Source organism: Rhinolophus ferrumequinum, chromosome 11, assembly GCF_004115265.2.
Source record: "Rhinolophus ferrumequinum isolate MPI-CBG mRhiFer1 chromosome 11, mRhiFer1_v1.p, whole genome shotgun sequence".
Lineage (NCBI taxonomy): Eukaryota > Metazoa > Chordata > Mammalia > Chiroptera > Rhinolophidae > Rhinolophus > Rhinolophus ferrumequinum.
Window position 1 is genome coordinate 40868283 of NC_046294.1, and position 13505 is coordinate 40881787.

General features: G+C 33.7%; 1 protein-coding gene across 2 annotated transcripts in view; it reads right to left on the minus strand.

Annotated features, from left to right (window-relative positions):
- USP47 (ubiquitin specific peptidase 47) overlaps window positions 1–13505 on the minus strand; it is a 97365-nt gene that overhangs the window by 40142 nt on the left and 43718 nt on the right. For both annotated transcript variants that reach the window (XM_033121824.1, XM_033121823.1), the window contains 3 exons: window positions 12718–12863; window positions 12105–12184; window positions 9819–9968 (listed from right to left, as the gene is read on the minus strand). In XM_033121824.1, coding sequence (XP_032977715.1) covers window positions 9819–9968; window positions 12105–12184; window positions 12718–12863 — 376 coding nt within the window. The remainder of the gene's footprint in view (window positions 1–9818; window positions 9969–12104; window positions 12185–12717; window positions 12864–13505) is intronic.

Genomic DNA, 13505 nt, shown 5'->3' on the forward strand with positions numbered 1-13505 from the left:
TATTGGGGAACAGTGTGTTTCTCCAGGGCCCATCAGCTCCAAGTTGTTGTCCTTCAATCTAGTTGTGGAGGGCACAGCTCAGCTCCAAGTCCAGTCGCCATTTTCAATCTTTAGTTGCAGGGGGCTCAGTCCACTATCCCATGTGGGAATTGAACCAGCAACCTTGTTGTTGAGAGCTCGCGCTCTAACCTACTGAGCCATCCAGCCACCCCGAGCTGCGCCTTTACATATCCTATATACTAGTCCTTTGTCATATACGTGGTTTTCAAGTATATTTGTTCAATCTGCAGCTTCTATTTTTATCCTCTTCACATGGGCTTTCAAACAGCAAACATTTTTTTAATTTTGATGAATTCCAACTTGTCAATTTTCCCCCCTTTGTGGATTGCACTTTTTGTATCAAATCTAAGAACTCACTGCTTAACCCTAGATCTGGAAGATTTTTTTCTATTTATATTTCTAAAAGTTTATAACTTTACACTTTATGTTTTAGTTTATGATCCATTTTGAGTTAATTTTTGTACTAGATGTGAGGTCTAAGTAGAGGCTCTTTTTTTGTGCATATGGGTACACAATTGTTCCAACACCGTATGTTGTAAAGAGCATCTTTCATTGAATCACTTTTGAGATTTTCTCAAAAATCAGTTGTGCAAACACCTATTTGTGTGGGTCTATTTATAGGTTTTCTATTCTGTTCCACTATAATCTATTTTTCTATCCCTTCACCAATACCACACAGCCTTGACTGCGGTAGCTACATAATAAGTCTTGAAATCAGGTAGACTGATTTCTCCAACTTTATTCTTTTTTCCCCAAAAAATTCTTTTAGCTATTCTAGCTATTGTAGTTTCTTTGTCTTCTACATAAATTTTAGAATGAGCTTGAGTAGATCATCAAAAAATCTTGCTAAATTTTGAAAGGAACTGTATTAAACCTATATAATTTGGGGGAGAACTGACCTCTTTACCATATTAATCTTCCAATTGATGAGCACAGAATGTCTCTCCATTTATATATTCTTTTCAGAGTTTGTAGTTTCTAGCACATAGGTCCCAGTACATATTTTGTTAGGTTTATACCTAAGGTTTTTCTACAACTGTAAATGGTATTGTATTTTTAATTTCACTTTCCACATGTTCTTTGCTAACATTTTGAAATACAATTGATTTTTGTAGGTTTATATCTTGCTACCTTGCTAAACTCACTTATTACTTCTAGGGTTTTATTGTTTTTTTGGAGATGCCTTGGGATTTTTTACATAAAATATCATGTTATCTAAAAAGGGGAGGGGACCGACAATTTAACCTCCTCCATTGATGAGTATGTCTTTCATTTCCTCTTCTTGCCTCATTGTGTTGGCTAGGACTTCCAGTATTATAACTAACAAGAGTGCTAAGAGCAGGCAATCCTTGCCTCGACAACCTTGACATTATATAGGGCAAGCATTCAGTCTTTCACCATGAAGTATGATCTCAGCTGTAGGTTTTTTGAATATGTTCTTTATTCAGTTGAGAAAATTATCCTTTATTCCTAGTTTTTTTGAGAGTTTTTATCATGAGTGGATATTGAATTTAGTCAAGTGCTTTTTCTGAGTCAATTGATGATGGATCACGTAAATTTTATTCTTTTGCCTGTTAATATGGTAGGTTAACTATTTACTTTTTAATATTGATCAGCCTTGAATTCCTGAAATGAACTCTACTTGGTCATGGTATATAATTACTTTCATATATTGCTTGATTCTATCTGCTGATATTTTAGTTAAGGATTTTCCCATCTATATGCCTTAAGGATACTGACTGGGTCATGGTTTTTTGTTGGTGTTGTTTTAACTATCTTTGTTTGGTTTAGTATCAGGATAAAACTAGCTTCATAAAATAAATTGGGAAGGGTTCCCTTTGTTTCTATTTTTTGGAAGAGATTATGTAGAACTGATGTTCGTTGCTCTAAAATGTTTTGTACGAGTCTCCAGTGAAACCATCTGACTTGGAGATTTCCTTTTTGAGAAATTTTTAATTATGAATTATCTAATTCATACTGGATGAGTTGCAGTTTGTGCTTTTCAAGGCATTGGCTCATTTCATCCAAGTTATCAAATTTATGTGTGCAGAGTTATTCACTGTAGTTCCTTATTACCTTTTTGATACCTGCGAGGTCTGTAGTGGTATTCACTTCATTCTTAACATTGGGAATTTGTCTTCTCTCCCTCCTTTTTTTTGCTTTGTCAGTTTTGCTATAGGTTTATCAATTGTATTGATCTTTTCAGAGAATTAACTGTTTTGTGATTTTCTTGATTGTTTTTGTTTTCAATTTTACTGATTTCTGCTCAAAATAAATTATGTCTTTCCTTCTGCTTGCTTTGGGTTTCTTTTGTTCTTCTTTTTCCAGGTTAGGTGGAAGCTCAGATTACTGATTCAAAACTTTTCCTCCTTATTACTAATGTAAGCATTTTACTAAAGGTCAGCATTTAATCCTCTAAGTTTTCCTCTCAGTATTGCTTTAGCTGTGTCTCAAAATTTTTGATGTTATATTTTCATTTTCATATAATTCAAAGTATTTTTTTTCAATTTCCTTAAAACTTTCTCTTTGACTCATGGATTATTTAGAAGTGTGTTGTTTATTTTTCATGTGTTTGGTGATTTTTCTAGTTATCTTTCTGTTGTTGATTTCCAATTTGATTTCACTGTGGTTAAAAAACAAACAGTCTATGATTTTAATTCTTTTAAATTTGTTGAGGCTTGTTTTATGGTCCAGGGTATAGTCTATCCTGGAATATAGTCCATGGGCACTTGGACAGAATGTATTCTGCTACTGTTGAGTGCAAAGTTTGATAAATGCCTGTTAAGATTCTGTAGGCTGATGCTGTTGGTGAGTTCTATACCTTTGCTAATTTCCTGCCTAGAGGTTCTACGTATCAATTATTGAGAAACTGGGCAAAGAAGTTTCCAACTACAATTGTAGATTTGTTCGTTTCTCCTTTTAGTTCAGGCAGTTTTTGAAACATATCTTTTGCAGTTCTACTACTTGATACATACATGTTTAGGATTGCTATCTTCTTGATGGACTGACACTTTTATCATTATATAATGACGCTCTCTGTCTCAAGTAATTTTCTTTCCTCTATGGTCTACTTTATCTGATATTAATATAGCCATTCCTCATTTCTCTTGATTAATGTTTACATGATATATCATTTTCCATCCTTTTACTTCCAATCTGTCTATACCAACATATCTGAAAGGAGTTCTCAGTAGATAGCATACTATTAGGTCATGCTTTTTAATCTAATATGCTGATCTTGACCTTTCAGTTGCTATAGTTAGATTATTTACATGGAAATAAATCTGCTATTTTAATTTTTTTTTGTTTTCTTTCTCCTGCCTTCTTGTGGATTACTTGAACATTTTTTGAACTCTATTTTGATTTACCTACAGTGTTTCTGAGTGTCTCTCTTTTTCAGTGGTTGCTCTAGGCATTATACATACATAACAGTATATTGGTAACATCCTTTCAAGAGTTCAAGTGAAATACAGACACTTTCCTTTCCTTTATGACTTCTTACCCCCTCCCATTTATAATATAATTGCCTTAAAAAATTTCCTATACATATATTTAGAATCACATAATTTTGGTTCAACCTTCGAACATAATTTAGAAAACTCAGGAGAAGAATGAAAGCCCATTTACCCAGATTTTTGCTTACCGTGTCCTTTTTTCATTCCTAATGTTCCAACATGCCTACCTTTATAATTTCCTTTCTGTTTATTTTCTTTAGCCATTTTTTGAAAGTTAGGTCTGATGGTGACAAATTCTCTTGGTGTTCCCTCATCTAAGAATGACTTGATTTTCCCTTCATTCCTGAAGAAGATTTTCCCCTGGTAGAAGACTAGCTGACAGTTCTTGTCTTTCAACACCTGAAAACTGTGCCACTTCCCTCTGGCATCCACAGCTTTTGATGACAAACGTGCTCATGAAAATCAGAGTGCTTTTCTAAGAAAAGGTACCCTTTTCTCACTTGTCACTTTCAAGGTATTTTCTTAGTCTAGTTTTCGTAAGTTTGGCTATAACTGGACTTGACGTAGAGTTCTTTTGGCTTATCCTGTTTGGAGTTTGGTCAGCTTCACGGATCTGTAGGTTTGTGCCTTTTGCCAATTTGGGAAGTTTTCAGTCATTATTTCTTCGACTATTATTTCCAGCCTTGCCTTCTTTTCCCTCTCCTTCCAGGACTCCAAATGACAAAAATATTCAATCTTTTGTTATAGTCCCATATGTCCTTGAGGAACATTTTTTATTCCACTCTATTTTCTCTCTATTTGGATCGGGCAATTTCTATTGTCCTATCTTCAAGTTAGTTCACTGATTCTTTCCTCTGTCTTCTCCATTCTGCTGTTGAGCCTATCCATTGAGTTATTTTATTTTTTGTTTTTTGATTATCGTATTTTTCAGTTCTTGAATTCCCATTTCATTTTTCTTTGTATCTGCTATTTCTTCCCTCCGACTTTCTAGTTTTTTATGTTTCAAGTGGGTTTGAGATTTCACACTGAAATATTTATATGATGTCTGCTTTAAAATATTTGTCAGATAATTCTAACTCGTTTCAGTGTTTGTTTCTATTGATTGTCTCTTCTTTTATTCAAAATGAGATTTTCCTAGTTCTCAGTATGTGGAGTGATTTTTTAAATTGAAACCTGGACATCTGGGGTATTATATTATGAGATTCTAGACCCTATTTAAATCTTCTGGTTTAGCTGGTTCCTTTGACACTGCTCCAGCTAAGGAAAAGTGCTCTGCCTCATTCATTACTGCCAGACAGAAGTCCAGATTTCCCACTTAGCCTCTGTTGACACCTGAGGTAGAGAGGGCCTTCTCATTAGTGCTGGGCAAGGGTAGGGATTCTGCCTGCTCTGTAGGCCTCTGCTAATATTACCCTGGTGGTGAGGAGCAGGAGTGGCTCATTACTGCTCCCCCTGTGGCCTCCACTGACACCACAGGTGGGAGGGGGCTAGGCTCCTTCCCCTGGGTGGTGATGAAAGCCCTGACTCTCCACTAGGCATTACTCCAGTGAGGAGAGAAAGAAGTACCTCCTTACTGTCAGGTGGGAGTGGAAGGCCAGGCTTCTCATGTGGTCTCTAATTACACTGAAACAGGAACAGGAGAATGGCAGTGGGGAGGTTCATTACTGCCCAGCAGAGATGATACTCCCGGCTCCTTACTCAGCCTTCTCTGAAACCACCATGGTGGTGGTGGTGATGGTGGGGGCTGGAGAACCTTGTTATAACTTGGGATGGGTGGAAGTTTAGGATCCCCATTCAGTTTTGGCTGGCACAGGTTGGGGCAGCGGCCATAGTCTTTCTGCAGTGTTCGGACAGAACAGGGCAGTTATTACATAAAAGTCTTCTGTCTTGCTAGGCTGTCTCTTTCCTGGTCTTTTGACTAGAGTGAGCAGGCTCTTTAATCTGTGCCTGTTACTGTTTCCAGGCTTCTTCCACTCCAAGTTTGGGATATATTAGGCAAAGAGAAAACCTGAGGAACTCACTCCACGTCATTCCTTGAATCCTGAGGTCCCTGTCTTTATGCCTTTCAGAATCTTCTTTCTCATGTTTATTTTATACTTAATGTTCAACATTTATACTTAATGTTCAAGATTTTATTTTATACTTAATGTTTTAGCGGGAGGAATAGGACAATGTACATCTACTCCATCTTCCTGAAAGCAGAAGTCCCCACTTTTTAAACTGCTTCCCACTATGTTCAACCACACAAATTCTTGGAATTTATGTGGAAGAAATTTTTCTTTATGTGATGCTTACAAATTTGGGCAAATTTGGACCACTCCATCATCCAAATGAGTTATGTGGCTAAGCCAGCCACAGAAGAATGTGCAAATCACCTGCTAAATTAGGGAAGGACTTACGATATTAACTTGTGTACACTAAACACTTGAAATTCTTTCCATTTCATAAATACTTATGAATTTAACAATTTTCCATTCAAAATTTTAATATATTCATTAAACTACGTTTACTTAGGGAACAAAAGTCTTTTACATAATTTGATCTTTCCAAAGACACTATATGGAACTATACAGCTAAACCCAATTTCAAACTTCTGAACACATTTTGTCCTAATAAAGAGATATTTAAATGTACTTACCCAATAATAGAATAAAAATATTCTAATAGAAAATGGCCTAGAACAGTACCTGCCACAGAATAGGCAACTCAATAAATATGTTAAATGACAAGATCCCCATAAAAGCATAGTGTCTAAAATTTTACTGTTAAATAGAAAAGCACGTCCCTAATGTTAAACATGTGAGGTTCCAACGCTGTTTAGTTTATGAAATATGCTTAATTAACAAAAAATTATGTTTCTAATTTTTATGTATCATTAGAATGTATTTAGGACTATCTCCTTACAATAATACATCCTCAAATGTGCTTGGTAATAAGCAGATTCAAGGTTTCTTTGATTATGAAATTCCGACAGACTGGTTTTATAGAGAGAGCTCTAATCAGTAAAAATAAAAGATTCCAATTACCTAATAAATCATTAAGAACAAAATTTTTAAAAAGACTAATACAAGTAGTTTTTCAGCTGATATTAATTTTTTAGGATTAATAAGAAAATATATTTAAAAAGGAAATTAAAACATATTTCAGTATTCTCACTCCCCTTCAACATCCCAAGGACATAAATGTCAATGTAACAAATTAGAAATATTCCTTAAATCACCTTACTCTAATGCAGTGCTTTCCAAAATATGCTCCTCAGAATCCAAGTGTCCCTTGAAATATTAACAGATGTCCCACAGAGAAAGACAATGCTAGGTTAAACACGGTTAAACAAATTTCTCTACTACAGGAATCCTTAGGGCGTTTAAAATAAAATACACACTGTGAACTTCCCAAAGAGGATTACAGTTACACAGTTTGCCAAATTTATTTAATCAAAAAAGCCTTCCCCTGAACATCGATTAAATCCCACTGGAGACTAGTGTTGCAGAGAACTCAATCTGAGAGAGACAATACGGCAGAAGAGCCCTTAAATACTGATTCCCTACTGGCCAGGTAAAATTAAGACCAGAAATTCAATAAATATAGTTATAACTAAAAAATAATTCAATAAGGAAAGTATTATGATGAAAAGCTACTTTAAAAAATTGTAGGCAATTACTAGCACTCATTTAAAAAAGTCCTCTATTAATCATGCTGAAAACAACCATAAAAATTGATTATAGATGTCATAAGGATAAATTAGCTAACTGCTAATTTTATTCATATCTTAATCATAAATGTTATTCTCAAGTACTTTATTTGAACATGGAGATAAAACTCCAGAAACTGAATGTTTCAGATGGTTTAAAAAAACAATTCAATTTTCAACAGAACCTCACACTTAATTGTTTGAAATTAAACAGAGGTATTAACCTCACTGTATACACATATCTGTAATACTCAATCTGAGAGAGAGATCTGTTCTGTTCTGTGGTTCACTGAACAGAACGTACAATAAAAACATATAACCATCAATGTTGTATGTGTATGTATGTATATGTGTGTATATATGTGTATATATTCATGTGTGCTTGTATTTGTGTGTGTATATAGCCAGTAAGATAAAAATACAGAATCCAAAATTAAAAGTAGGAAAATAAACTTAAAAAGAGTTCAATTCAAATTAAGGCCAAATATTAGATAACCTGAATGAGATTTTATAATACTTCTTTTAACTAGATTTTTACAATCCACGTTCATACCAAATTCTTTTGAAAACACATGAAATACACAAAGTTAACAAAATACACAATGGCAAGCAGTGATATAAAACTAATTTTAGATGCTGTGTGGTAATTTCTGTGGATTAGGATGTGTAGGTTACATACGTTTTGAATTCAGAAAATAATGGGAAATCACTTACCTCTAACTAAAGTTCTCTGAAGGTAGTATCCTCCTTAGAACCCCTATCTTGGGTAGTTTCACCTGCTGTTATTTCCCTCAAGAGATTCCAGCAAAGTCTAGGAAGTTTTAAATTGCCTTCTTCAAGCCCTATTAGCGCATGTGTGTTATGAATCTGCTCACATACTGCCTCATAGCTGTAACGTCCAATTTCCACTGAATCACCACCACCACTACCACAACCACCATCCTTGCATCCATGGAGGATAACTATCTTTGGAGAATTTCATTTACAAATATGACTTTACTTCTCCAAAAGTATCCTCCAAATCGCTTCGCTGCTATGTCTATAATGTACTTAAGAGAGGGGTGGCAATGCAGCAGGTAAATCAATAATGACAAATATTTAGGTAAGCAATTATATTTGCTGAATACTCAAATATAACATTGCAACACAACAATACAAATAAAACTAGCTTCCTCAACATTCAATTAATACGTAAAAAACTGAACTGAATGTATACATGTAAAGTCCTTCATAAAAGATACTTTCATAAACAATAGAAAAAGCAGTCTGTATCATTTGGGACAACCAAATATTTCCCTAGTATATTTTGCTAAAGAAATGCCAATATTTAAAAAAAATAAGTTAGAAATAGGTCATTGAAAGACAAGTATTAACCAATTTTCAATGGTTTTTCAGTATTTTACTTCTACCTTAAACTGCCAAAATAAAGTAAAAAGAAAAGAAAGAAAAACAAAAATAGCCACTCAAACCATGGCCAATCTCATATACCAAGAATGGCAGTGTACAGAGGGTAGTATTAAGCATTTAACAAAAACTTTCAAATCTATTCAGTAAGTAGACTGAAAATAGTGGAGGAAAGGATTCTTGATCTTCTACTATCCAGAAAAGATCTTTTTACTTTGATTCCATAACTTCCTGCTGATTATTTTCTGATAGTCATAGAAAAGTAGGAGAAAAAAGCAAAGGGAATCAATTGTCCTAGACACCAGAGGAATAAACCATACTCGCAGCACTACTTTAGAGGACAAAGTACCAACTGGCTTTAAAAACACTGATTTTAGCTACAAGCCACCATCAGCTTGTTAACAATATAAATAGACCCAAAACAACACCATGAAGAAATTCCACTTTTTAGATGTCTTACTCAGCTCTGAAAGTTTCCCCTGGCTTAAAAATGGGTTCAAAACAAATGTTTCTGAACACTCTCATTTTAAATATCAACTTAATTCCTTCCATGACTCTCCTCTTGTATAAGTAAACACACATACATAAGAATAAAAGGCAATAAAATTACCAAAAGCAATTAAGAAATGGACTTAACAGGAAGAATGAGAAAATCTCAGATAATCTCCCACTTAGATATTCAATCTATAAATAAATATATATATAGTTCTGATTCTTCAAATTATCAGCTTATATAATGCATGGTTTTAAACTTTTGAATAGGGATGCTCCTTTAAAAATGTGGACTCTGTTTATCATAAAATCAAAGGTTATTTTTCCAACTTTAGAAGTGTATGGAACAAAACAATGTCCCTAAAACAAAACATACTTTCCAATGCAAAAAAAAAGTCACAAAAATAGCATTTATAGATCCAACTGTTTAGAGATTAAAACAAACAAATAAAGTGAAATAATCTAGTCAGCTATCAGAAAGAGTAAAATACTGAGCCATGAGGCAGTACGTATGCATTCACTTTTCCTCTTATACATGCACTATTAGGACTCACTGAAGGGTCAAAATCTTCTAGATTTTGCTGTCTAAATGCAGGAATGACTAACAACCCAAGAAGGTGTATCTAGGATGATACTTACCTTACGACAGATTATACCACTGTGCTATTATGTATTCTGTGTAGGGATACACAAGCAGTCAGCGGAAAGGTACACACCACACTAGCAAATGCTTGGCTGGACCCATAAGGTCGGATGACCAATGGAATATCAAGGTATGTGTCGATTCTCCAGCCCTCATATCCACATTCCAGACATCTCACGTAGTCCTTCAGCTTGCCTTGATATAGTTCATTTATAAGATCAGCCTAAAAATAAGAACATTTATATTTTAAAGCGTTCCTTAAAAATAATTTTTTAAATATGTGAAAACACACTAAATTCTATGCTTTTAAAAATGAGTTTCAAAAGGATATTCATTCTTACTATGGAAATTTTAGAAACCTTTAAGATTTGTCTAAAATTCTACTGAAAAACAATCAAGTCTTGATAAAAATCAAATAGAAAGCAATAAAATTAGATGAACAATAATTTAAAAATCAATGTCCAAAAACTAACTCTTTCAATTTTCATATATTAAAAACCCCTCTATTAAAATATGTTCTGTTGAAATCAATTTATTATACTATTAAGCCTCATATCTTTTCATTAGGATGAGAATACATCCTAATCTATCATTTTAGGTATGTTAATAATTACAGTTAAATAACTGGCTGTTTTCATAGCGTTACTTATGCATATCATCACTCTTACAATAATATATTCTGATTTCCAAAATCATATCTTCTAGTTTGAGGTGCAAGTAAAAGTTAACTTTCTGTAACCTGCATAAAACAATTTAAAGAAGCTTACAGTATAACTTTTCTTAAATGTGTAGAAATTAAAAAATATATATTAAACTCTATTTCCCTCAAAATATCTTCACCTAAAAGAACAGATCTCTCACCTATTCCCCACACTGAGCCAACTGGGGCTGTTCTGGTCCAAAGAAGGGACATAACTCCCTAAGTAAGCACCCTCCATGTGAATGTCTTGCCTCAAGAGTCTTGCACCCAAACCTTGGAACTCAGTAGGAATGCCCCAGCTGACCTCAGTGAAGTGTTGACCCACAGACGGATGTAACAAGAGGAAGGGTACCTTCAGACCTACGAGGAAGAAACAGCCCCCTAATACTATCTACATAAAGTGTCTAAAATACAATCCCATAGGACCATGAGACAAACCAGATCACTAAATAAACGTACAAATTTTTTTCAATATCTCTTAAGAATAGACAAGAAGAAAAGTGTTGAAAGAGGTAAACTTATGAAAGTTTACCTCTTTACCTCTTTCATAAATTTACATCTCTTCAAATGTCTAGGATTTATAAACCTTCAAACTAGGATCTACCATCATTTTTACTCCAACACTATTTATTTAATAAAGCCTTCTTCATTCACCTGCCCCAATCATAGTTGGTTTTGTCTTCTGCAAGTGGGAGGGCATTTCTAAGTGGTTCAATCCAGTGTTTTTGAAACAGTGTTGATAGTAACCCACAAAAAGAAAATAATTTTCATTGAAACCAAGTAATATAACCAACAAAAGTTGCACAATTCAATTCTTACCCTTACTTTTGTGATGCTCTCTTATACTTTTCTATTCTATTCCACTTTTTTAAAAGTGATGGTGTAGATTCACTAAACTGATTTCATAATCCACAAATGGATCACCATCTACCGTTTGAAAAACTCTGGTCCAAGCCATCATCATTGTTCCAATCAGACCGTAGATTCTCCAGGCTCTCTTCCAGATTCTTCCCCTTTTTTATCCCTATGATCCTCGATCACTACACCTAGAACAAATTCTCTGTACTGAGTCCTGAGCCCCATTCAGTTCAGCCCTATTCGTAATCCCAATGATATATCTAATGCTCTCCCATCTTCAAACCTGTTTCTCCTTCCGTTGGATAAGAAGAATAAGGTCAGATTAACAAGGATCCTGAATGTTAAAAGCATATGGCCAAAATGAAGATGCAAAGCTTGATGAATATACTTTATAATGTGTTACAGATTATAAAACAGATACTTAGTAAATATCTGAAAATACTGTTCAAAAATCATCTCTCCCAAACATGCACGCACACGCATGCACCTACACACGCATATATGAATGTTTGTAGTTTTCAATATGAATTATACAGTTCTTAGCTAAAAAGAGACCATCTAGATAATAGAGCCCAACTTCCTTATTTTAAAGATGAGAAAACTGAGGTCGACGGTGTTTTAATGAGGATTTCTATGACTCAGTAAATGGCCAAGTGAGAACCTAGTACTTTCGATTCCCCATTTAGTACTTAACAACTGACCTATGACCAAGTTAAAACATTACAATAGAATAAAAGCCACTTTAAGGTAATAAATGATGTATTACAAAACACTCCTCTCAACTTGAGAGGGATGAATTACCTGTTCCGTTTGTTTCCATTTCTGTTCCAAAGCATCAAACATGACTCTGCACAGTTCTTGTACATCGTGCTGCTGCCAAGCTATTTTAAGATAAAATTTAATTAAAAATAGCAGTAAATTTAGTGCAGTAAAATGTTAATTTGTTGTTTAAAAGCAAATTTGTCAGAAGCATGGAGAAGTCTACAGAAATAATGATAAATGTAAAAAGAACACAAAACATACACTACAGTTATGAAAAGGCAATCACAAGGGAAAAAATCAAGAGATTTCAGCATTTTATAAATAACATATGCTTTATGGTGCTATCGTATCTGCTATTTTTGTTATTTTTTCACTGTAGAGTTAAGAAAATCTAAGACAAATTGAAAATTTTAGTTTAACTACATACAAATAGAGTATTACCAAATGTATTTGTAAGCAATTTTTAATTGATCAAAAATTTACCCCTCAGAGCTTAAATTTTAAAAGTAAGTTATTTTTAAATTCCAGCAAAACGCAATAAAAATGTTTAATGTAAAGTTAATGAAGTTAATTTGTGTTATTTGCTTATATTATGATCTCCTAGAATTCCTCTGAATATTAGAAATACTTATCATTACAAGAGAATTAGTACCCTCACTACTATCCCATCCAAAGCTCCTTGTAACATCTGTGGTTTCAATTGCTCTTTTTTTGCTGGTCTGTAACAAAACAAAAAGCCTTTGTAGTTGGTATGGAATACTTGTCACTGGGTCTTCTTCAGATTCTTCAAATTCCCACCTATTGAAACGAAATTATTGAAAATTACTTATTAACATCATAATAATGTAAGATCCTACGCGGCAGGGGTTATACAGTTTGGATATTAACTGAAGCTATTAATGTCTAATGAAACATTAGTTTTTCTCCAATTCATAATTCAGAAGAATTTGGACTTTAACAAGAAAAGGCATAAGAAAACAACATGAATAAAAGACAAAGCACTTTTAAAAGTAATCGTCAAACTTGAATCTGATCAAGACTTTTGTCCTAATTATTGATTCACAAAAAATACAGGGAATAGGACAATATTAAATGACACAGTGGCATTCAACAATCAAAATCCAAATTGTTGAAAACTACAGCACAAATCACATCAGTTTTCAATCTATATATATATTTTATAATCTATATATATATAAAAGGACTAAATTACAAGGGAGAAAAAAGATGGAAGGGGATTAAAAATAATTTAAATAGACTGTCTTATCAATCAATTTCAATGCATGGATCTTGTCTGGATCCTGGTTTGAAGATTGTTTAAAAAAATTATAAGGTAATCAGGTAAATCTTAGCACTGACCTGAGATAAAATTTACAGATAATAGGGGTGTACTTCCAAAAAAATCAGAGTAAAAGAGTATCAGTAAAAAAGACTGATCAT